Below are 22,811 nucleotides of genomic sequence, written 5' to 3'. Positions count from 1 at the left end.
GCCCTTTTTAGCCACAGCTACAGCTTAACCTGGTTGTAGCACTGTTTGCTGCACACAGAGCATAGCTGCAAAACAGTGTTCCTGCCTTAATGCTCTAGTGGGGGTTCTGGGTCAGAATATTGGAAAAATCCCCATCTTCACTAAATGGATTAGAAACCACCCCACCCTAGGCTAATCAATCCGGGTAATAAATTGCCAGGTGTGATCGCTGTTAGCAGAGTTTGAGCTGTACTGTGGATGGGTTCAGTTTAGACCAGCACTCAGGCAGAACATACCCCTCCAGATCCAAACAATCCAGAACTTGGCAGAACTACAGATCCCGCTGTGAAACGCACCACTTGGCATGGCTTCAAACCACCTCCTGATGCCTCCATGTGACCATTCAGGGAATAACAATATTGTCTCTTAAACCATTACCGTAAGCTCTTTATTTGGGGGGGGGGGAGTTTTTGGGGTGAGGATATAAATCTTATATCAAGTTTATAACAAATACACATAAAGACCCTGCTCCCTCCCTCTCTCTCTCTCCCGCTCCTTTTTCAGTTGCCTTCCAAGTAGCGGAACCTGTTGTGAAAAGCTGCACTGAAATTAAAGTGGGGTGGGGAGAGAACAGACATTACGTCTCTTTTTAATCCTTGAATAGAGCTGCCCCCCCACGTCCTCACCCTCCTTCCCCATTTCCACTTTGAAAACCACTAAGGAATTTGCCTAGCAAATTGGCCTCCCGTCTGGTTATTGTCCCAAGCGAACAGCCTCTCCATTCACTAACCCAGGATGGTAAGTCAGTTTGGGAAGCGTCGGGTTTATCTTCTAGGCTCAGGCACTGCGCTGGGCCCATTCGCGAACTGGTTGCCATTCAGTGCTTGCTCTGTGGTTGATAAAGCACATTACACATGGCTGGGCTTGCGTGATTAATACAGCTGTCTCAGCGCTCTCTCAGAAAACAAAAACAACCAGGAAAAAAAACCCCTTTCTGCAAACAAATCAGACTCACGGAAAAGCAGAGTCCTCCTGGTGCACACACAGGAAGTGTTTTGCCCATTGAAGGACCTAACAAAAGAGGGAGGGTGTGTTTGGAAGGAGAATAAGGGGAAATGGGGCTTAGTGTGCCCTTCGCACGTCTGGGAATGGCTATGTCAGGGTGGCAGTGGGAGCAGGGAGCAGGGGGAGAATCAGTGCAAGTGGTTCCTGCATCGAAGAGGATGTGACATAGCCAGTGCAGCTTTGTTCAGTCCCAGCCAGGCATTGTCTGTGGTAGCTGTTGTGGGACTTGACACACACAAACACACACACACACACAAACCAACTTTCCCAGCACCTACAGTGGACACACCTACTTGCTCACATGGAGATACACACGTAGGCTTATTCAATGCACACACCACCTAGGGCTTGATCCTCAGGTGCTTAGGACCACCAAAAGGGCAACCAGAAGGGATTGTGTGCCATCTTTCCACGCTGCCCCAAACCTGACACCAGCTAAGAGCCAGTTCAGTGCCCCCTTCCCCCCACCCAACCCAGTGAAACTCAGAGTAGCCTCAGGGTTGGTCTAAGTTGTAATAGGTTATAACAGCTCTATAGGGGCTGTGCCCCATCACAACCTGCTCCAGCCAGGGGGGCTGGGCTAGGCTAGCAGAAAGCCACCATAGCTCGCTCAGATCCACTCAAGCATTCCCCCACACAAGGGCTGTTTCGGGCAGTTTTAAGATCACTTTGCACTGCTGGAATACCAATAAGGGGCTTTAGAGGAGACCAGCATTTGAATTTTAGAGTGCACACAGAGCCACTCTCACATCTGTATTTACACACACACATACCCAACAGCTATAGGACACACATATCTACTCACACAGGGAGACATACAAACTGACTTGCATGAGAGTTATAATTCACTCACACCCACGCCAACTCAAACATGAAAACACACAGGGTTGTGTTCACACAACTCACATGACATCTATAGTGTTAGCTATTCTCTCTCTCTCTCACACACACACACACACACACCTGTGTCTAGGGCCTCATTCTCAGTTACTCCATTCCTGCCTCTGGGGTGGAGATGGAGGTGGAGTGGACAAAGGGAGTTTCAAGCCCCAGGCCAGATTCTGCTTCAGTAACATTCAGGGGCCATAAAGGGGCCACAGTGGCGAGGGGGAGGCTTCCCCAGGAGTAGGGTAGGTCTGACATACCCAGCGCTGTTCTGCCCCTCTTGCAGTCCATGGCATGGGGATATGCTGGGGGCAGGAAGTAAAGTGCTTCTGAACAGCCCAATGGCAGTCACAGTGAGGCTACCATAAGTTAGAGCAGCCCCCAAAGCCACTCTAATATATGTTGTGGGCCATTCTAGCCCCCAGCCAGACCCAGAATCCAGGAGATGCAGAGGTGGCTTAAGGCTACCTTTGCCCCCCTCCTTCTGGGCTGCACCTTCTGGGCTGTGGTTCCCTAGAGGCATAGCACAGAATCTAGCCCCAACCCCATCCTGGAACTGTCCTTACCGGGCCCTTGGTGTAAGTTAGAGCAGCCTCAGGGCTGAATCCCTGTGTCAGCGCTACGTCAGAGGGCATTCTCAGAAGGCCATTTCTGCCAACAAGAGCAAAGTAAAGGGGCCTTAGTGCAACTGAGAGTCAGGCCCCTGAAGTACACAGACAGCTGTGAACATAACGGAGACATCCCAGGATCTATACACACACACATACTTTACACACAACCCTGATCACACAACACCAAAAGCAGATGCACACCTACTCCCACAAGTGCAGGCACATAGTACACACACTTGTATCGACACTAACCAGCTCATGTGCCTTCTACAACATGCACATTGCTCTACACACATGCTCGCAGAGACGCTAACAAAGGCCTGGTCACAGAACAGCGGCTGTGGCATGTCAAGTAGTCAGACCACAGCCCAGGGAAGAGAAAGGAACAAAAGAAGCCTTCACCAAAGGGAAAAACAGAACAGTTTTCTGTCAGTCTAGCTCCCTGCCCCTTTCTGTCCCCTCCCTACTATCCTTCTATCCTGTTCTATTAACCTCTGTCCCGCTCTCCTTTTTTCCTTCTCTACATCTCTCTGTGCCAACCTCTTGTCCTCTTCTATCTCCCTTCAGACTTCTCTCATTCATGCTCCATTTTCTTTCTCTGTCCGCCCTCCCTCTCTGCCTCTGTGCACGCCTACACAAGACCTGGAGGTGTGAATCCGAGCTCAAGGAGACATACCCAGGCTGGTTCTGATCCAGCTAGCACACTAACAGGTCACCATGGCGGCACAAGTCGCAAGAGGAGATACCCCAAGTATGTACCTAGCATCATGGAGGGGATTGTAGGTGGGGTGGCTAGCCCCTCCCACTGCTTGTGGTGCTATGGCTATTTTTAGCATTCTAGCTTGATCACAGCTAGTGCAGGTGTGTCTCTTAAAGCTGGGAATCAGCCCCTGGTCAAAGTGCAGACATATCCTCCATCACTTCCTTTCAAGCTCTCTCTGCGCCGTCCTCTGTCTCACTCAGTACCCGTCATTAACACTACTCCCCTGCCCCCTCTTCCCTGCTTCTCATTCTGTCTCACTCTCTGTTTCCCACTCTGTCTCTCCCCTTAAGCCCCATCTCTGCTCGCTCTCCTGCCCCACCACCTTCCACTCACTGTACCTCACTCCCCACACCTATCCCCTACCCTGTCTCCATGCCCCAACCCCAGTCTTCCATCCCCCGGACACATGCACACAATTCATGCCCATGAAAACCTGGCACACCAAAGGATTTCATTTGGTGCCTAGTGCAGCTATGCTCAAAGATGCGTGGCGGGGTGAACACAGACTAGGCATCTGTTTAGCCAACACACTGCACACCCAGTGCGGTGGGATCCAGGCTGTTTGCCCTGCACTGAGAAGCCGGACTGTGTTCAGCACTGGCTGCTTGCTGAGGGGATGGGACACACTGGTGCACACATGCGCAATCAGCTGGAAATCTGAATATGGAAGGAATTCATTCTCTCCTAGAAGCTTGTGGGGGAGAGAACTCAGACCCAAGCCAGGAATGACCCAGGGGAGTGACCTGTGTAACATGGTCCTCAGCTGCTTTGCTTGTAGAATCAGATCTTTAGATGGAAGGATCAAGGACAAGAACGGGCTCAGTAATGCATTTGGGAGAGGCAACATGCCAGGTTTTTGATTAATCAGTCTTAGTTGCTCGGAGAATGAAAGAGGAGAGAGGCAGAGGGGATTTTCTCAGCCGTGGTAAAACCCCAGAACTTTCTGAAATCTACAGGAAGAAAATAGCTTAGCTGTGAGAGAAACTCATCTACCTGGCTTGGAACCATATTTGGTCTTCTAGTCATAGGCTTTGTTAGCTAGGACAGCAGTCCCCTTCTACAGCAACCATGGCAATATGGACTCTAGCAAGCCAGGAGAAAATGGGCCATCTCTAGAACACCATTAACAGTTGCTAGCCCACTGTGGATGGGCTCTAGAATGGGGTCATTGCTAGCTCATGCAGAGGACCTGGCTGCCTCCAGAAAAGCCAGTGTATTGACTGTGTAGACACGAGGTCCACCCAGTGCCCCAACTCAAGATTTAATCGTAAGACCCCGTCCTACCAGGGAATATAAGTAGCAACAGCAGGTCCATAGGTATTAACTGACAGTAAGAATAAGGTACAAGCGTGCTGCAACCAGAGTGGTGTGTGAATTGTGTCTTTTTTCCCAAAGCACAAAGGAAAGTTGGAAAAAAAACCCACAACCAAGGAAGCCCTAGTAAGTAGAAGCTGCTAATCCCTAAAGCCTCAAAGTAGAGTGCAGAGCCTTGGAAGAAAGAAATTAATAACTTTCAAAGTATGACCTTGAAAATGGAATTAACAGTATTTCTCCCTTTTAAGCCTCCCTGATAATAAAGATTTCATCTTCGGAAGCCCTGGCAAAGAGAGTCAACAGACTAGAAAAATGACTTCCTGCAGAGGAGCTGGCATGTGTAAAAACCTGGCCCCTGCAAGCTGTGGCCGGAGGGGGCGGGGAGGAAAGAGAGACCAGCTTTTGTCCAGCCCCTGCTCCTTTTTCTTTAGTAGATGGTTATGTTCTTTCCCTGCTACTACTCCTGTCCCAAGACATGCCCAAGAGACGTCTCCAGATAAGCATCAGTGAACTTAATTGTAAACAGAGCTGGCCTCTGATGCTGTGGTGCTCCCTGAAATACGGCCTGCTAGATTTTTTCCCTCCCTTAGTCACCCAACTGCAGACAGACCTCTTCTCTCTCCTCAGAAAAAGAGTCACAGAGCCCATTTCTCCTCTCACACTGGTTTGGCATTATATTCAGTGGAGCAACTCCTGGCTTACACCAATGTAAGTGAAAGGAGAATCACACTCTTAGGTTTCGCAACCCACGGCTCCATATTGGCTCCCTCAGATCACTGAGCCCAGGAACCTGGCATGAGAGGCCATGGAGAGTCCCTTTACCAGTGGACAGATGAGGAGGCATGGGGAGGGGCTGCAGGGAGCCCCTCTGCAGATGAGAAGCTGGGGTTGCCCTTTGGGGATGAATGTTACGTGCGTGCAGTTGAAGGGACTCCTCTGTCGTGCTGGAGATCTCGGTGTGATACGAGCGCCCACAGGTTCAAGTACTGGGGATATCTGTGGTGCCTGTGCAGTTGAAGGGGCTTATGGGGTTCACTCTCAGACCAGGCTAGATCCTGCAGCCACTGAGTGCGTAGTGGGACTGTGTGGAGTGGCAGGTCAGTCCAGGGCCTAGGGACAATAGAGTCTCCGTGCACGGACCTGCTAATTACACATTGCTGCTGCCTACACCTCTGAAGGTGGGGGGCAGCGCCACCCTGCTTACAGGTCCCACCAGAGCTCTGGGTGCCCCATCCTGGTTGTAGGAAAGAATTGGGGTCCGTCTTGCGGGGAGGGTGTGGGATGGACAGGTCTCTGACTAACACTGCATTCGCCTCAGGTCACAACATTAGAACATCCCGCTGTGGCAAGAAGCATCTGTACAGCGCGTTCTGGTTTTTCAGGCTTGCCTACCAAGTGTCAGTAGCTCAGTGAAGTTGGATGTTAGGTCCACTCCTCTCCAGGTCTTCCATTGCCGAGTTAGACCACAGGCCACAGATGATAATGACATGTAGAGCTGCTGGATGAAACAGGTCAGATTAACATCTGCTTCCCAGCTGAGGGGGTGAGACAGAGCAATCACCTGGGAAGTAGGGAGGGAGGGATTGAGTGACTGCTAGGTAGGTAGATAGCAGAAGTCGGCTTGGGCCAGTTGCTGGAATCATTTCACGTGGACTCCGGGCTCCTCTCCTGATGCCCAGCTGTCTCATTCGGAGGAGGTAGGGACATTTCTGGGTGCATCTGACCCAGAGCCCCAAATGCAATCGTCCCGGAAACTTTGGGATAAGATCTGCACATGGCCTTGTCTCCAGTTTGCAGAGCTGTGCACAGGTTAGCACTGTTTGGCCAGGAGGTTTTCCTCATTTTTGACTTTGGATGCCACCTTGTGGGGAAACGTGGTGTAGCGCCCTTGCTATTAACCTGCATTTCTTAACCCTCCTTTGCCACTTTGTGGCAGGATCTAGCTAAGCTCTGAGGGGGAGTGGGGGAAGGATGCCATAACTCCAGCTAATATTGCCCTCGTGGTTTTCCCTGGGAGCATTATGCGTGGCTGAGACAGGGCAAAGTAGATCAGTGTATAACACAAATGGCCTGGCCCAAGTGATTTGGGGAATCTGTCCCAAGGTGTTTCCCTTTCTACCACCCCAAAGCTAAAAGAAAGGAGGCACTAAAAAAAAAAAAAAAATCAAACCCATGGCAAAGATGCACAGGATCCATGAAGATGTGGCCAAGGGCAGTGTACAGTGCCAGGGGATGGCAGTCACACTCAGAAGAAAGGAGGAGAGGTCCCGCTGTCTGATGACCATCCCGTCCCAGAGTTCATAGCATGCCTTCTCTGACACCTCTTCCACACACCTGAGCCAGCATTGCCCCCTTCTCATATTAATCAAATCCCAGGGCTTCCTTTCCATACCATCAGCCCCTAACTCCCATCAGCCCCTTCTCCTAGCCATCACATTCCCTAGCCATAACATGCCTATTCTTGCATCATCCTCATATCATAGCCAGCCCTTAGCTGCCCTTGCTGTCTTACCTTTCCCATCACATCAACCCATCCTTGGGCAAGCATCATCTCCCTGCCCATACCCATCACAATTCTTGGCCAGCATCAGCCCATACTTATCACACAACTGAGCCGGCACCGTCTCTATATTGTAACCAACATATCAGTGGGCTGGTGTTGCCCCTTTTCAGAGTCATCACATCTCTGAGCTGACATCACCAGCTGCCCATACTTACCTGTGCTGGCCTCACATGGACACCGATCCCCTTCAGATGGGCAATGATTGGCCAATGTAAAACTTCAGGGATTGCCATCTGGATTCAGTCACTGGCTGGCTGGCCAACAGCAGATGCCGTTCCAGAGCTCCACCAGGTGACAGGGTCACCCACACATAGTTTTTATGACCAGAAGAGACCACTGTGATCATCTCATCTGACCACCTGTGTAACACAGGCCAGCAAATTTAACCCTGTGATTCCTGCATCTAGCCCATTCTGGTGCTTGAGCCTATATTTTAGAAAGATATGTCATTGCATAGCTTATGTGTCAGTCCATCCCTCAGCTGGTCCAACTTTCTCTTTGTCTCAGCCCATGACCACTCACTAACTCAGACTGTGTCTGGGAGGCAACTTGCAGCCCAGTAGCTTGGTGCTCGATATGTGGTGGCCTTGGATCAGCTGAATGTGTAGCTTCTCACTCAACTCGTCCATTGACAGACCACGGCATCCCAGCACCTCCCTATGCAGGACTGAGATAGATGCCAGAAAGCTCCCCAACCTGGGCAAGGGCCTTTCTCAGACCAGCTACATTCTCCAGAGGTTAGGCAGCCAAGAGCAATGCCTGAGGGACAGACTCTATATAGTGTCTTGTCAAAAGCTAGGCCCAAAGAAACATAGCTGACCCAGCAACATAAAGAACTAATGTCTCACTTTGCCATGCCATGTTCCTGGCTAATCCAGGCTACAGGACACTGTGGCCCTTCATAAATACATAGGGAAAAGCGCGGGAACAGATGGTTTCTAAGTCACAAGTGACATGAGTTTGGCGATACTCATCAAAAATAGTCATGAATTTTGGCACCATCTGGTAATTTCTGTTGCAGCGCAGCCCATGTTTGCAGTAACTGGGGCTGTCACAGATTGGGATCAAGGGCATTAGCAGAGATGTGTGGGGCACCCAGCACTGGAATGAGGGGGAGGGGGAGCTGCAAGGCAGGAGTGAGGAGCATTGGCAGAATTGTGTGGGGAGCCCCAGACTGGAATAGCAAAGGGGTGCTGCAGAGCAGGATGAAGTACATTGGTGGTGTTTTGAATATTTTGATTGTTAACCCTGGAAAGCCAACACAGCTCAGCAAAAAAGGAGCTGAGGGTCTATTCCATGTGGATCATCAATAGAATTTTTCACTAAGGTCCAGCTCCAACAAAGGTACTTAGGCCTTGTGGCACTCAGCATTGCAATGCCTAATCCCTAGGTGGCCTACTGCCTTCTGGAATCCACAGCCCTGAGTCAGGTGTGCAGGACCTGATCCACCAAGATATTTAGGTGCCTAACTCTGTGACATTCTGGGATACAATGAAGAGCTATGTCACCTCTTACCCTGTAACCCCGAGTGCCTCACAATGCCTTGCCACTGTGGCTCTCTGCCTGGGACACCCACAGTCAGTCACAAGCATGCCCTCTATGTCTATGTACTTGGCAGCCGTGGTGCAACATTTTGGATCTTGGAGCATTCCTGCAATACCACAGCCTTCCACTGGCCTCCGCCAGCCTTGGCTAACAACTGGTAAGGTGAATCCACACTCTCCCCAGCCCCACGTTTTCCCAAAAATGTGTTTTGAAATGTTCAGCCCTGTTCTGGAACAATCTGAGGAATGTTCAAGTTTGTTGCTCCTTTAAGGAGTCAATATCCTTCAGTTTGTTACTTTAACTGGAATAATCAAATAGTCCAATTAAAATAAAGCAAGTATATTTAATGACAAAGAGAGATATTTTAAGTGAATACAACCATAAGGCTTAAAGTCAGAAATGGTTACAAGAGAAATAAAGATAAAAACTCTTTCTAATACCTAAAACATAATCAGCTAGACATGGGTCACGGTAAAATCCTCACCACGTTTCCATCTAGATGGCTGACCGAATCCGTGGGTCAGGCTCTGTCCCACAAAGTCAAAGGTTTGGTACCTTTGTCTTCTTAGGTGAAATATAAATAATGGGGGGTTTCCTTGCCCCTCTCTTCTATAGTCCAATGCACCTTTGCGATGGATTCTCCTGAGGGGTACCCCTCAAAGTAAAGTTTATTCAAGTTGTGAGGAAAGCGACATGGAGTCTGGTGGCAAAGGAAGCTCCATGCTCTTTCTTCCCCCACTTGTTTGCTTATTAGCTTAGTTTACCTAACATGTAAAAATGGCCCTTCATTGTCTTTGCCTGACTCAAATACACATTCCTTTGTCTAAGCAGGCCTGTTTACCAAATCCCCGTGATGTGCCTGGCTTGAACACATTTAAGTTATCATTCCAGCATGTAGCCAAAACTCTTACTAGACATTGCGTACATACAGCACACCAGAAATTGCTCCAGGCATTGTTAATTTTCAAATGATACCCTGCAAGGTATCTGTTGTACAAAGATTATTACAATGGTGTGGGGGGGCAAATACGGGGGTGCCTGCAGGCACAAACTCCCATTCATTTCAATGGGAGGTCGGTGCCTAAGTGCACTTGAGGCTCTGGGCCTCAGGCAAGGCATGCAGAGTGTCAGGTGGCTAAGAGATCCTCAGAAGCCAGCAGGCTGAGTGGTGAGCTGCCTAAGCCAGCCAGCAGGAAATGCTGAGGGGTGGGACAGAAAGAGGAGCGAGGTGTAGGCCCCTAAGTAGTTGACCTGGTGCACCTGACTGACAGGCCAGACATAGGCACCTCCCTCTGCTCAGGAGTCTCAGCCGCGTACCCTGTCCTGGAATGAGGCACCTGCACCAGGTCAGCTGCTTAGGCAGCCCATGCCCCAGCAGCCCAAACTCTCAGTCTCCCGCACACACTCGATACTTCTGTGATGCTTGCCAGCCATTTTTCTGTGACCCCTTGGCTGTCTTTTGTGTAGGCATTATGCTGTCCCCGCTCCCCACCAGTGATCTGCCTCAAGCCCTCCATCTGCAGGGCTTATAGGTGGCAAGTGTTAGGCAGGGGGCTCGGGGCCCACTGTTGCGATAAATTGCAGAGTAGCAGCCATGTTAGTCTGTATCCGCAAAAAGAACAGGAGGACTTGTGGCACCTTAGAGACTAACAAATTTATGAGAGCATAAGCTTTTGTGGGCTATAGCCCACTTCATCGGATGCATAGAATGGAACATATAGTAAGAATACATATATATTGTCACCCTTAAATCTTTTACTGAGTAAAAACCGGTAGGAGAACACTTGAACCTCTCTGGCCACTCAGTAAAAGATTTAAGGGTGACAATTTTGCAACAGAAAAGCTTCAAAACCAGACCCAAAGAGAAACTGCTGAGCTTGAATTAATATGCAAACTAGATACCATTAACCTGGGTTTGAATAGGGACTGGAAGTGACTGGGTCATTACACAGAATGAATCTCTTTCTCTAAGTTAAGTATCCTCACACCTTCTTGTCAACTGTCTAAATGGGCCATCTTGATTATCACTACAAAAGTTTTTTTTTCCTCCTGCTGATAATAGCTCATCTTAACTAATTAGCCTCTCACAGTTTGTATGGCAACTTCCACCTTCTCTGTATGCATACATATATCTTATTACTATATGTTCCGTTCTATGCATCCGATGAAGTGGCCTGTAGCCCATGAAAGCTTATGCTCTAATAAATTTGTTAGTCTCTCAGGTGCCACAAGTACTCCTGTTCTTTTTACTGTTGAGATGGGTGTCTCCCACCTAGTTTGAGAATCCTGCCTTGGAGATGCTGGGGCTTTGGCTGGAGCGATGGCTCTGAGCTGCTCGTTGGCTGCCAACTGATGGAAACTTATGTGCCTAGAGGACTTAGGCACCTGCAGAGCTAAGGAGCAGCTGGGAGCAGGTTTTGAACATGTCAATGGTGCCTACAATGGTGAATTTAGACACCTAGAGGTACAGCTAGGAGCCTAAATATCTTTGAGAATCCGGGCCTACGTGTCCATCAATTAGGTCTGTACAAACCCTCTGAAAACAATGGCATCACCTGGGTGTTCTGGAAGGCAGAATCTAGCTGGCAGGGCCTTTATCAGTGCTGATGAATGCGAAGGAAAGAGCCCAGCTAGATTCTCAAGTCTGAGGGTAGGGTGACCAGATAGCAAGTGTGAACAGTCAGGACAGGAGGAGGAGGTAATAGGCGCCTACATAAAACAAAGCCCTGAATATGGGGACTGTCACAATACAATTGGGACAGCTGATCACCCTCGCTGAGGGTGAAGTTAGCTAAACCAGCTTTTAATTTGTAAAGTGACTCATTTGCTTTGGAGTCACTGAGCGATAGGAAACATGGAGCCCGTTGATGCACTGTAACAGAGTCACTTTGCAGAGTAGAGCCAGGTGCAAAGCTGCAAATATAGGCACAGTTTAAGAGACGTGCAAACATTGTGGCCCTTTTCCACTCTGTTTCTCCCACTTCCAGTTCACTTGCTCCTATTCTCTCAAGCTTTTCAGCCCCTTGGGTGAAATGTCAAGGTTACTTGGCAAATTCCCCAAATGTTCCCATTAATCTTTCATCTGAAACCCAGTTTTCTTCCCTGGCTAAACTGAAAGAAACACCTTTCACATATGATGAATGGTCATGAACTCAACTGTGTCACCAAATAACAAGGGAGAAAGTGTAAAGCAGGATGTCAGCGTGCAAACCACTGTCACAGAACACAGGTTCTAGGCCAAGGGTGGGGAGTTGGAAATGAAAGAGGTACCCGTTGCTGTAAACCAATCACCTCTGTAGACATTTAAAGCAGACACTTCTGAGTTGGGTAGAAAGGGTGAACCCAAACCCCATCTGTGAACTCAGGTATTTAAGATTTGGTTCGTAATACAATTTTGGTAGCAAGAGCTAATCTCTGGTCTCAGACAGACAAATGAGTGTACACTGGCTCTTGAAGAGATATAAGATGCAAGTTGATTAGTGCAATGGCTTTTTGCTTCTGGAGCCCTTCACTAAAATCTATTTGAGATGATACAAGTGGTAGGAGTCTGGTGATCAGCTCTAATCATTCATTTTGTGCATGTATTCCCAGAAAAAAGACCCTTCACACAATTCAGCACCTGTTGTCTATCTTCTGAGGATTGGAATAGCGGCGGGGGGGTGGGGGGTGGGGTTAATGTAGGTCAGGATTGAGAGGCCTTGGCAGAGCTGTGTGGGGAGCCCAGGGATACAAGTTGGTCCTTGGGTGCAACACTGGGGCTCATTGGCATAATGAGGAATCATTGGTGGGCTGAAGGACAGAGGTGAAATTTGCAAAGAACCTAACTACTTGATATTTGGGTGTAGCCAGTGCAAGCAGTTCTTCAGCTTCTTGAGCAGGTGAAATTACTCAGAAACAAGATGAAACTGTATGTACTGTAACAGCAAGAGGTGAGGATCTAAAATAAGGAGGGATTTAATGATGAGCAGAGGGAGCCCACAAATATACCCACAAAAGTTTTTGGAACAGCCTACATTGACAGAGGTGTGATCTTTATAGTCAGCTGGGTCTTGCTGTAGTGGGTAACAATGGGCAGCAGGTGGCGCCAAAGACTACAGCATCAGCCTCTCTGTACTTGAAGTGGCGCTTCATGCCTGGGTGTGGTTCCCTCTACCCAACAAGAACATGCAGCATCCCACTGGCCTTCCTTCGCTGCCTCTCCCTTTCCAAGGACTTGGCCATCTGTTTTCCTGGAATGAAGTCACTTGGGCATGGTAGGTGCTGGTGGCATTCAGGGAGCATGGATGAGGGGTTAAGAGTAGAGCAGTAAAACCTGGATCTAGATCCAGACAGTGAACACCCCATAGCTCAAACCCTTTCTTGCAGCAGGGGTCACCTGGAAAGCTGGGCTCTGGATTTGAATCTCAGTCCCCCACAAAGTTTGGGGGCTACTCAGATTTGTGGGTTTGTGTTGGGCCCTGCCTCTGTACGCAGTTAGGAATTTGATGACCTGCCACCAGCTTCCTCAGCTCGGAATCCATCTGGTCTTAGATGGGATGGGAGGCAAAGGGACACCTTAGAGAAGGTTGGCAGCTGTCCTGTAAAACAGGGACTGGAGGGGGAAGAGTTGATCCTATGGATCTCTTCAGACAGGGCTCAGGAGTGAATACAGTCCATTAAAGTTGAGTGGAGGAATGTGGCAAGCCAGGAAAGGTGGGATGGGGCTAGACGGGTGGTCTGATCTGTTCAACTGAAGATCCAAACTGGATCCCAATGTGACTGGACTTGGACTCGGAAGTGATTGTGTCCCACGTATGCAAAACCACACAAGTGCCTTTACACAGAGATTGACACAACTCCACATAGTCACAGCAACCTGTGCCTATATGACTGCTAGGGCTGGTTGGGAAATCTGTTTTATTTCATGCAAAAATTTCAATTAAAGCAAAAGCGTTTCATTGTCATTTAAATTTTTCACTGAGTTTTGGCGTTTTCATTTCTTTGATGAAATAAAAAAAATTTCCACAAAAACAGACATTTGGTTGAGGAATTCTTCAACGAAAAATTTTCAACTAGTGCTGTCAGTGGCACACAGAGATTAAATAGAGCTACACACAGTGTTTGCCGGAGCTCCACGCAGGCTGGGGCTGCTTTGAACTGCAGCAATGGCTCCAAACAGCCTAGAAGCCAGCTTAACCAGCTGCCTGGGGTCTCCTCCATGTGGGGGCCATGACTGGGGAAAAGGAGGCATGGCCTCTACACTTAGTCTCCAGTGATTCCTGCTGTGGATGGGCGCAGACATCCACACAACTACACACAGACCCACTGCAGCCCAATACAGCTACACACAGACCATGGCAGACAACAAACAGCACAGCTATGCACAGACCCATGGCAGACAATAGCATAGCTACACGCGGACCCACTGCAGACCAACATAGCTACACACAGACCCACAGCAGACATCCTCACACAACTACACACAGACCTACTATAGACCAATACAACTCCACACAGACCTACTATATACATCCACACAGACCCACTGCAGGCCAATACAACTACATACGAACCCATTAGAGACATCTACACACCTACACACAGGCCCCCTGCAGACCAATATGGCTACACACAGATCACGGCAGACAACACAATGACACCCGGACCCACTGCGCAGACAGCCACACAACTACACGCAGACTCACTGCAGACAGCCGCACAACGACACACGGGCCCACTGTGGACATGAACGCAACCGCATGCAGATTCATTGCTGCACACAGGCACTGACAGGACTACATATGACTACTGCACCACAGCTACACATAGACAGAGTGTCATGACTACACACCCACCCCACTGTCACCTACAAAGACTCGGGTAGTTGCACACAATTTCACAGGACTCACACAACTGCACACACTTGCTCATCCACAGAGAAGGCCGTGCATGCCCACTGGAATACACAGTCTTCATCACACAACATCATACTCACTGATGCTGCTGAGCATGAGTGTCAGCTGGCACAGCCATAGTTCCTCCCAGACTCACCACCCTGCAGTCCCTCCCAGGGGCTCCCAGGCCCAGGTGCCTCCTCCCAAGCTCTCGTTTTCTCTCCGTAGTCCCCCGGCTCATCCCTCCCTGCCCGCTTTTTGGGATGAGGCTTGTAACAGAGCCCTGGATGGGAGATGATGCAGATGGAGCAGGCCAGTCTGTCTGACACACCTGAGACGTGGTCCGGGCCACTGCTCCTGGAAGCCCTGTACCGCTCTTGGACAGGCAGCGACTACTCTAACTTCATTACAGACGATGCCATTGGAAAGCACATCACACACACTCGTACAGATCCACCCCTGCCTGCATGGAGCCTCATATCATGACTCGCATGTGTTACATATCTACCGATTGGTATCTGCACAGACACTGTTATGTGAGCAGTCACACACATGCACGCACCACTATAGAGACTCACAATGCATACTGTACACCATTCCATGGGGGAAGGGGCGCACGCACCCACACACACATATACACACATCTATGCACTGGTACGAGTGAAGTCACCAGAAAACACTCATCTTCACAGGCTCACAGATACATAAGGTATATCAAGCCATGGGGGCACACACACCTTCACACACTGGCATGTGTGCAATCACCAGCACACACACACACATATATCTGTACTGGCCTACCTATAAATACTGCACATCAATCCAGGGTGCATGGAACACTAGCACAAATCTATGCACTGGTATGTGTGAACACACACCTTCATGAACACACACACACACCTGCCTAGCCTCACACATGCATACTGTACATCTAGAATGTGCATGCACAAATGCAGATCTCTGTGCCCATAATCACATAGATGCATAGTATAACTGAATAATAAAAAGCCTGCCTCACAGACATTTTTGTGAATAAAAGCCCCCTGGTGCATTCACTGTGATTTGTGGGGTCAGATTATTTATTATTCATGACTGTTCAGTCAACCGTTGGCTGCAAATGCTCTCAAAAGTTCAGCAATGATTGGTCTCAGGATTTGTATGGGGTAAGTGCACAATTCACTCTTGAGCCTTCCCTTGTTTAAAAAGTTTCTGGCACTCAGCCAGAGTGCAGAAACAGTACCATGTGACTTAGGTGACCAGCTTCACTAGATGCATGGTGAATAGCTGAAGAAGCATCCCATAGGCTGAAAATGATACGGTCCACATGATTCGACATAAACTTCCTAATAATGAAAAAAATGGGATCAGTTCACTAACAGCTGGATGGCTAAACAAAGAGCTATGATAGTAACCAATCTCATCTGGGAAAAGGCTACAGAATTGCATGAATAATGAGAACCTCTCTATCAGGTTTCCGAGTAGCCGCCGTGTTAGTCTGTATCCGCAAAAAGAAAAGGAGTACGAGTGGCACCTTAGAGGCTAAGCAATTTATTTGAGCATAAGCTTTCATGGGCTACAGCCCACTTCATCGGATGCATTCAGTGGAAAATACAGTGTGGAGATTTATATACATAGAGAACATGAAACAACGGGTGTTACCATACACACTGTAAGGAGAATGATCAGGTAAGGTGAGCTATTACCCGCAGGAGAGAAAAAAACCTTTTGTAATGATAATCAAGGTGGGCCATTTCCAGCAGTTGACAAGAACATCTGAGGAACAGTGGGGAGGGGAGGGAATAAACGTGGGGAAATAGTTTTACTTTGTGCAATGACTCAACCACTCCCAGTCTTTATTTCAAGCCTAATGTAATGGTGTCCAGTTTGCAAATTAATTCCAGTTCAGCTGTCTCTCATTGGAGTCTGTTTTTGAAGTTTTTTTGTTGAAGAATTGCAACCTTTAGGTCTGTAATTGAGTGACCAGAGAGATTGAAGTGTTCTCCGGCTGGTTTTTGAATGTTATAATTCCTGACGTCTGATTTGTGTTTCTCTTAAGCACCATATAGACTTGAATAGAGAATTATATCCCTGCTATAGAATTCTGTAGCATGGCTCAAAAACTCCTATAGATTCTCATTCTCTGTTACATTTTATAGGTTTTCCAGGCTATTTCTGTAGAACTCTAGTTGTTCCATCCCTATTAAATTCTCAGACTGTCCTGTAAAGGATATTTTTCACAATAAACAGTTCTCTCTGCTGTAATGAAATATGTCTTCTTAGACAGCCTGATTCTCCCCCATGCACCATACACCTGCCTATACAAACACACGCCCCATATATACATCCCACTATTCCTGCACAACCACACACAAGCATGGGCAGGTGCTGACTTATCACACACACCATGGTATAACAAGCTACCACTGTCTGGGGCTCCAGGGAGAATGTCAAGCTGAGTCTCTGCCTTAAAAGCAGTCCAGGAACGAGAGCCACAAATGGGAGGATGAATGAGATGTCACTTGTGTTGGGATGCAATATTCCAATGGCAAGTCTGCATTATTTCTTGCTGCAGTGCCAAGCTTGTCGACTTCATTCCCCACCCCTGTGAAAATCAAAGCTTTGCTGGGACTCCCTTCCCCCTTTCCTATAGGTGCAGCACCACAGGGTCATAACAGTTCCATGGAAATTGTTCCTCCTCCCGATTAACAAACAAATAATTATGGCGCCTCCCCTGGGACTGAAGGCATTCGCTGATTGGTTCCATGTTTCATTGATTGGAGCGCTGTAATGAATCGGCCCCTGAGGAGCCGGCATTTGGCTGCAAACAGACATCATCAATGTGCAGAATTATAACAAGTTCTGGCATTCAAGGGCCACCACAAGGAGGCAGGTGAAAAGAACAGCCATGTTGCCATCGCTAGCGAAAGCTAGAGGAGGATATAACAGCTTGTTTGCTGAGGAGCTCACAGCGGCTCTCCAACAGGCCCAACCTCTTCCGGCAGGTGGCATTGTAAGGAACGGTGCTGGATGTGGGAAACCTCACAGCTACTCCAGTACCAGCCTCTCCCAGCAGGAGGTGCAGGAGGGAATGGGGCAGGGGTGCTGGCTCTGGGGAGCTCAGACACTGCAGTCCCAGCTTTTCTCAGCAGGACACACTGTAGGAACTCTGGCAAACAAGCTCTCTATGAGGAAGCTCCCCTCCAATCCCAGCCTGTCCCAGCAGGAGGCTCTGTAGGGAATGGCGCGGGAGCATTCTGTGTGGTGCTCACAGAAGCAGTGAGTCAGTGCTTTTGAAGGCCATCGACATGTTTCTTGCTGACTGTTTCTTCCTCGCTGTAAGTAACCCTTTCCTCTTTTCTCTTCCTTCCCACTCTCTCCCTACAGGACCTGGCACAGGGAGAGTAGACAACGGTTCAATGAGTTTGGCCGTACCACTGTGGCTGCTGGCAGTGTCCCTGCTCTGCCTACTTAGCAAATGTTAATAAAATCAAATTAAAAAACCCAACAACAACAGCAACAATAACAACACACAAAACAAAGCGCGTCATACAGGAGACAGAGCGAAAAAAGAGGGGGAGAGAGAGAGGACTGGTTCTTTCACAACTTTTATGTGTTCAGGAGCAAAGGGGGGGGGGGAATTACAGCGAAGACGAATCAGCAACATTTATTCCGAATTATGACAAGACGTCTGTCAAGCCATCGACCACCCGGGAAGTGACATGGAGCGCAGGAGAGAACGGGGTGCTGGGTGGGGACCGCGTTGTGCCAAAGACGCAGAGATGTAAAAAAAAACACCCAACCAACCAGATTTCTTGTTTTTCCCCTTCTTTCCTTAGTCCTCTTTCTTTCGTCTTCTGAAAGAGAAGGTCTTTGCTGTGATGTTTATAGCCACTTAACCCCTTGATTCCCTTGGCCATTTGGTGAGCTGACTCTCCACCAGTTCAGACTTTTGGAAAGCAGTAATCCAGATCCCTTTTGCATACTGGTGTCCCACGAAGAAACCCCACGCCTCCTCCCCCCATCCCTTGCACCCTCGTTGGCCCCCTCCCTTATGTCCCTTCTCCTCCAATACCTCCCTCTCTGCCCTGAGCTCAAGCTATGTTGACTATGCTACAAACACACTGTTTTTATTCTCCTCTTCTCCCCCTGTATTTGGCCGGGTGTCTCTGTCTCCCGTGTGTGTCTGTGTGTGTGTGTGTCTCTCTCTCTAAAGCATGCAAAGAGAATGGTCCATATGTACATAAGCTCATCATGCTGTAGATAAAGTTCTGCACCGTAAGTGTGAGACATGGTGCTGAGAGATCACTTGAGCAGATGTGGGGGGCGGGGAGCGCGTCAGTTGTGGCACTGGTTCAGATGGGACCCTGTCCCCCAGCTGGCTTTTGCCTTGACATCCTCCTGGCCGTATTGTTTGGAAGCGTCAATCTCCATACTTTTTTAACCGTTCTCTGATCAACCCCACCCGGCTGACACTCAGCTGTAGTGCATCAGAATAATGGCTCCTGCTTTATGTCTGTGGTTGTGTGTATGTCCAAACAGGTAGAAAATCAATGTGACTGATCCGTAGAACCATAGATGGCAGCACTTCGAGAGCACTGCTCCAGTACCCACTCCTGGGGGGTTTGGGAAGAGAGGTAATCAGTGAGATAACTTGGGCTTCACTGATCTTCTGCACCTGTAGGTATGGCATGGCCATTAAATATCTCTTAACAGAAAAGCCTCCATGTGGTAATCCATAACCATTCAGTTTGGCTATAGAAATGAACCTTTTGTCCCTCTGACCTCCTTGTTACAATCAAAGCAAACCTGTAAATGTCTTTCTCGGCCACCATGAAAATACCTAGACGGAGCTTCTTTAATTTTATGCTTTAAAGAAAATTCAAATTGGTTCAGAAAGTGGCCAGAACTTGGGACTGTAAAAAAGCTGGGGCCAAAATTCTTGGCATACAAGAAAGAAGCTTTGGGTGGCGCATTGAAGAGAGTTACAAGGGGATACACAGTGTGGGGAGGAGTATTTTATTGACCAATATGTAACACGTCAAGGTTGCTAAGGTTGTTTCTAGACATCCTTGCCCTCTGGATGGTCAGAGGAGGAGGAGTTGATGAAAGAAACTCTAGTGACACCTGCTGGAGAAGAGGTGGTGGATCTCAGAGTAGGTCACTTGAAAGAGAGTTATTGAAATGCTACCTATCTGCTGGAATCTGCCATTTCAACAACAGGTCCTGCAGGATGTGATGTAAGCAATGGGACATGTGCAAATCTGAAGAGCTTCACATATCCCATTGGCTGTACTGATCATCTGTGAAAGGGGACAGCTGGGTTAATGCACCAGTGTTTGTATCTGGCAACCTGTGTTTAAATACGCCTAGGGTCACAAGTGCCATGATCTGGGTGTCCACAGCAGAAGATGTGTTGGGACTGCCAGTCCCTTCCCTTTTTCAGCAGAGCCTCTGGAACTGGTTTAGCAGCGGTGCTGTGAGTCAGGATTTAGGAGCTGCGCAGTGGCCTTTACTGTGTCCTACTCCAATTTCCTAAGCAGTAAAAATTCGCTTCTTTCCACCCCACCCCCCACAAATAAATACAATTCAGATCTGCCTGGAATTTGCTGTAAAAACTTAGGGGAGGTAGGACGGAAATCTCTCTGGCTTGAGCAGGCTTAAGAAAGGGGAGACTGATCACCAGAAAGCTATGAGTTAATTCTGTTTTGTGTTTCAGTCCTTCCCTTTACTCAGCTGAGACGAAATCTGCAAGAGGCTCCCTATTATTCAGGGCCGGCTCAACACCGCAGCGCTTACCTTGATCAAGCAGCTCAACAGCACGGCCTCTTTTCTGCTGAGCGAGGCAGTTTTGGGGCAGAGACAGACAATCAATTAAAGAGGCAGCCTGGCGTCTCGCAGCCAATAAGACTTGCAGATAAATATTAGTCTTTGAGTGTCTTTTAGGGGAGGATAGCAGAGGAACAGGCCTGCAGGATGTCACCAGTCAAGGGAAGGGGGTTTTCCCCCATCCCTCAAGGTATGTGCTCAGCTCAAGGTGGGCTCTGCTGTGTTTTGGGATACTGGAGAATAATCCCCACAAAAATCACACCCCAGAATATGTGTGTGTGCTCCCTGATAACAGGTATGACACCATCACTGCTTGGGAGGGGCTTGAAATCATTCAGTGACCCAGAGTGAGGGCTCAGCTTTTGTTCTCTGGCGCAAGGGGCTAGGCGTTGTAACCTCTCCCGGTGGGACTGAATCCAGTGGGGACAGACAATGAGGCACAGACCTTCAGAGGTATGTAGGTGCCTGGCTCCCGTTGAACTCACTGGGCATTAGGCACCTAAATACCATTGAGAATCTGGGCCTTATCCTGTAGTTGACCTACTGACCATAAGCCCTGCAGAGTCTCTTAGGACGGGAGCCCTCTAGCCCCTGCTGGTGATTCTTTCTGAGTCTGATGGGTTTTGCTGTAGGGAGGGGAGTGATTCTACAAGTCCAGTAGCAGATATTGCACTTGGGGGACGGACTATGCACCAGCTCCCACATATTGGCTCATTTGATATTGTAGGGTTGCTCAGAGGTGGTGGGCTGCCCGCCCTGATTTGTTACTGCAGGGAGAATGTCAAGGGTTGTTTATGAGGACTGGGCTGAACACATTGTTTCATCAGTGTAGGATTGCTCAGGAGTGCTGAGCTGTACACATTGGTTTGTTATTGTAGGGTCACTGATGAGTTCGGAGCAGCACATATTGCTGTGTTATTGTACGGTTGTTCATGAGCACTAGGCAGCACACAGTGGTTTGTTATTGTATGGTTCCTCACAAGTATTGGGCTACTGGCAGTGAATTGTTTTAAATGTTTTTAGAAAAAAGAGCATGAAGCTTTTGTTTTGGGGAAAAAAACCACACACAACAACAACAACAAAAATCCCAGACTTTTGGAACAGAAAAAGACAAAGATGGTTGGGAGGAACCATTCTGTCTAGTGGTTAGAGCTGAGGTCTGCCAGTTAGGACTCCTGGGTTCTACTCCTGACTGTGCCCCTGACTCTTTGAGTGAGTCTGTGCCTCAGTTTCTCCTCTGTAAAATGGGGCTGGGGCGCTGGCTCTGCGGAGCTCACAAACATTGCAGTCCCAGCTTTTCTCAGGAGGACACAGTGTAGGAACTCTGGGGGGGTAATAAGATTCACTCTCCAATACAACTGCTAAAAGGCATGATCAGTAGCGTTGGAATAATTTGTATAGTGGGTGCGTGGGGAGCCATTGAACCAAACTGTGAACCCTGGATATGATGGAAACCACTTCAAACTCGGGGATGCCGCTGTACCTCCAGCACCCCTGGGCATGATGCAAGTGCATAGTATTACAGCTATTTTGTTTGCTTCTGGGATCTCCACTCTTGACAGTGTCTGTCCCTTTAACTTGAGAGCTGGGGTGGGGGAATACTTATTTAATTTTTTTAATGGACCCAATCCTGCGAGTTGCTGAGCATCTCCTGAGAGGTCCTGAGCACCCACCATTTCCATTGAAGTCAATGAGGGTTGCACAGCGCCTCCCAAGATCAGGGCCATAGTGAAGAAGGGAAAAGGCATTTTCCTTGATCATTTCTTCAGCCCTGTGGATAATTACGTTGAAAAGACATATCCGCCAGTGCAGAGCCTTTCTCCTGAGGCCACCCCCAATGGCCCTGCTTCTCTGGCCCCCTCTCCCCCCTCCTCAAAATACACTCACGTGTTTGCTGCCCTGCCCCTCAGTGGGATTTGGAATGGGACACCAGGTCCTTGAGAACGTAGGTGTAATTGTGTTTGATTGATGGAGGTTTAACATTTAGTGGTATTAAAAAAAAAGAGATTGTATTTCTTCCACGAGTTTGTAAATATACGAGAGTGACATGAAATGGCCCCTAATGTCCAAGCAGCGGAACAAACGCTTCGATTTAATATATGGCCCCTCACTGGCTCGCAGATTTCTAACCCTTTTCAGGTTACCAGTGGGCGGGGGCAGGGGGGCAACTTTCTGAAAGGAAATGAACGGTGTGAACACAGCCCTCTGGGGCCACCTGAACGCCATACATGATTGCAGCGTGTTGTCTGTATGTGTCTGGCTGGGTGAAGAATGAAGCGATGCATGGCTGTGAAATGCTGGGAAGGTGGGCGTGAAAATCTCCAGTTAACGCAGGTATCTCAGCATTATGAGCCTTTTCCAGACCACAACTTCCAGACACGTAGAGT

The 22,811-nt window shown here is 48.5% G+C and overlaps 1 protein-coding gene across 3 annotated transcripts in view; it reads left to right on the top strand.

Moving 5' to 3' along the window:
• Positions 1-18,406, top strand: part of LSAMP (limbic system associated membrane protein) — a 1,353,981-nt gene extending 1,335,575 nt beyond the window's left edge. For all 3 annotated transcript variants that reach the window (XM_073308901.1, XM_073308909.1, XM_073308893.1), the window contains one exon: positions 17,983-18,406. In XM_073308901.1, coding sequence (XP_073165002.1) covers positions 17,983-18,080 — 98 coding nt within the window. In that variant the 3' untranslated portion in view covers positions 18,081-18,406. The remainder of the gene's footprint in view (positions 1-17,982) is intronic.
• The last annotated feature ends 4,405 nt before the right edge of the window (positions 18,407-22,811 follow it).

Source organism: Lepidochelys kempii, chromosome 1 (assembly GCF_965140265.1).
Source record: "Lepidochelys kempii isolate rLepKem1 chromosome 1, rLepKem1.hap2, whole genome shotgun sequence".
Lineage (NCBI taxonomy): Eukaryota > Metazoa > Chordata > Testudines > Cheloniidae > Lepidochelys > Lepidochelys kempii.
This window is presented reverse-complemented; position numbering and strand designations above follow the sequence as displayed.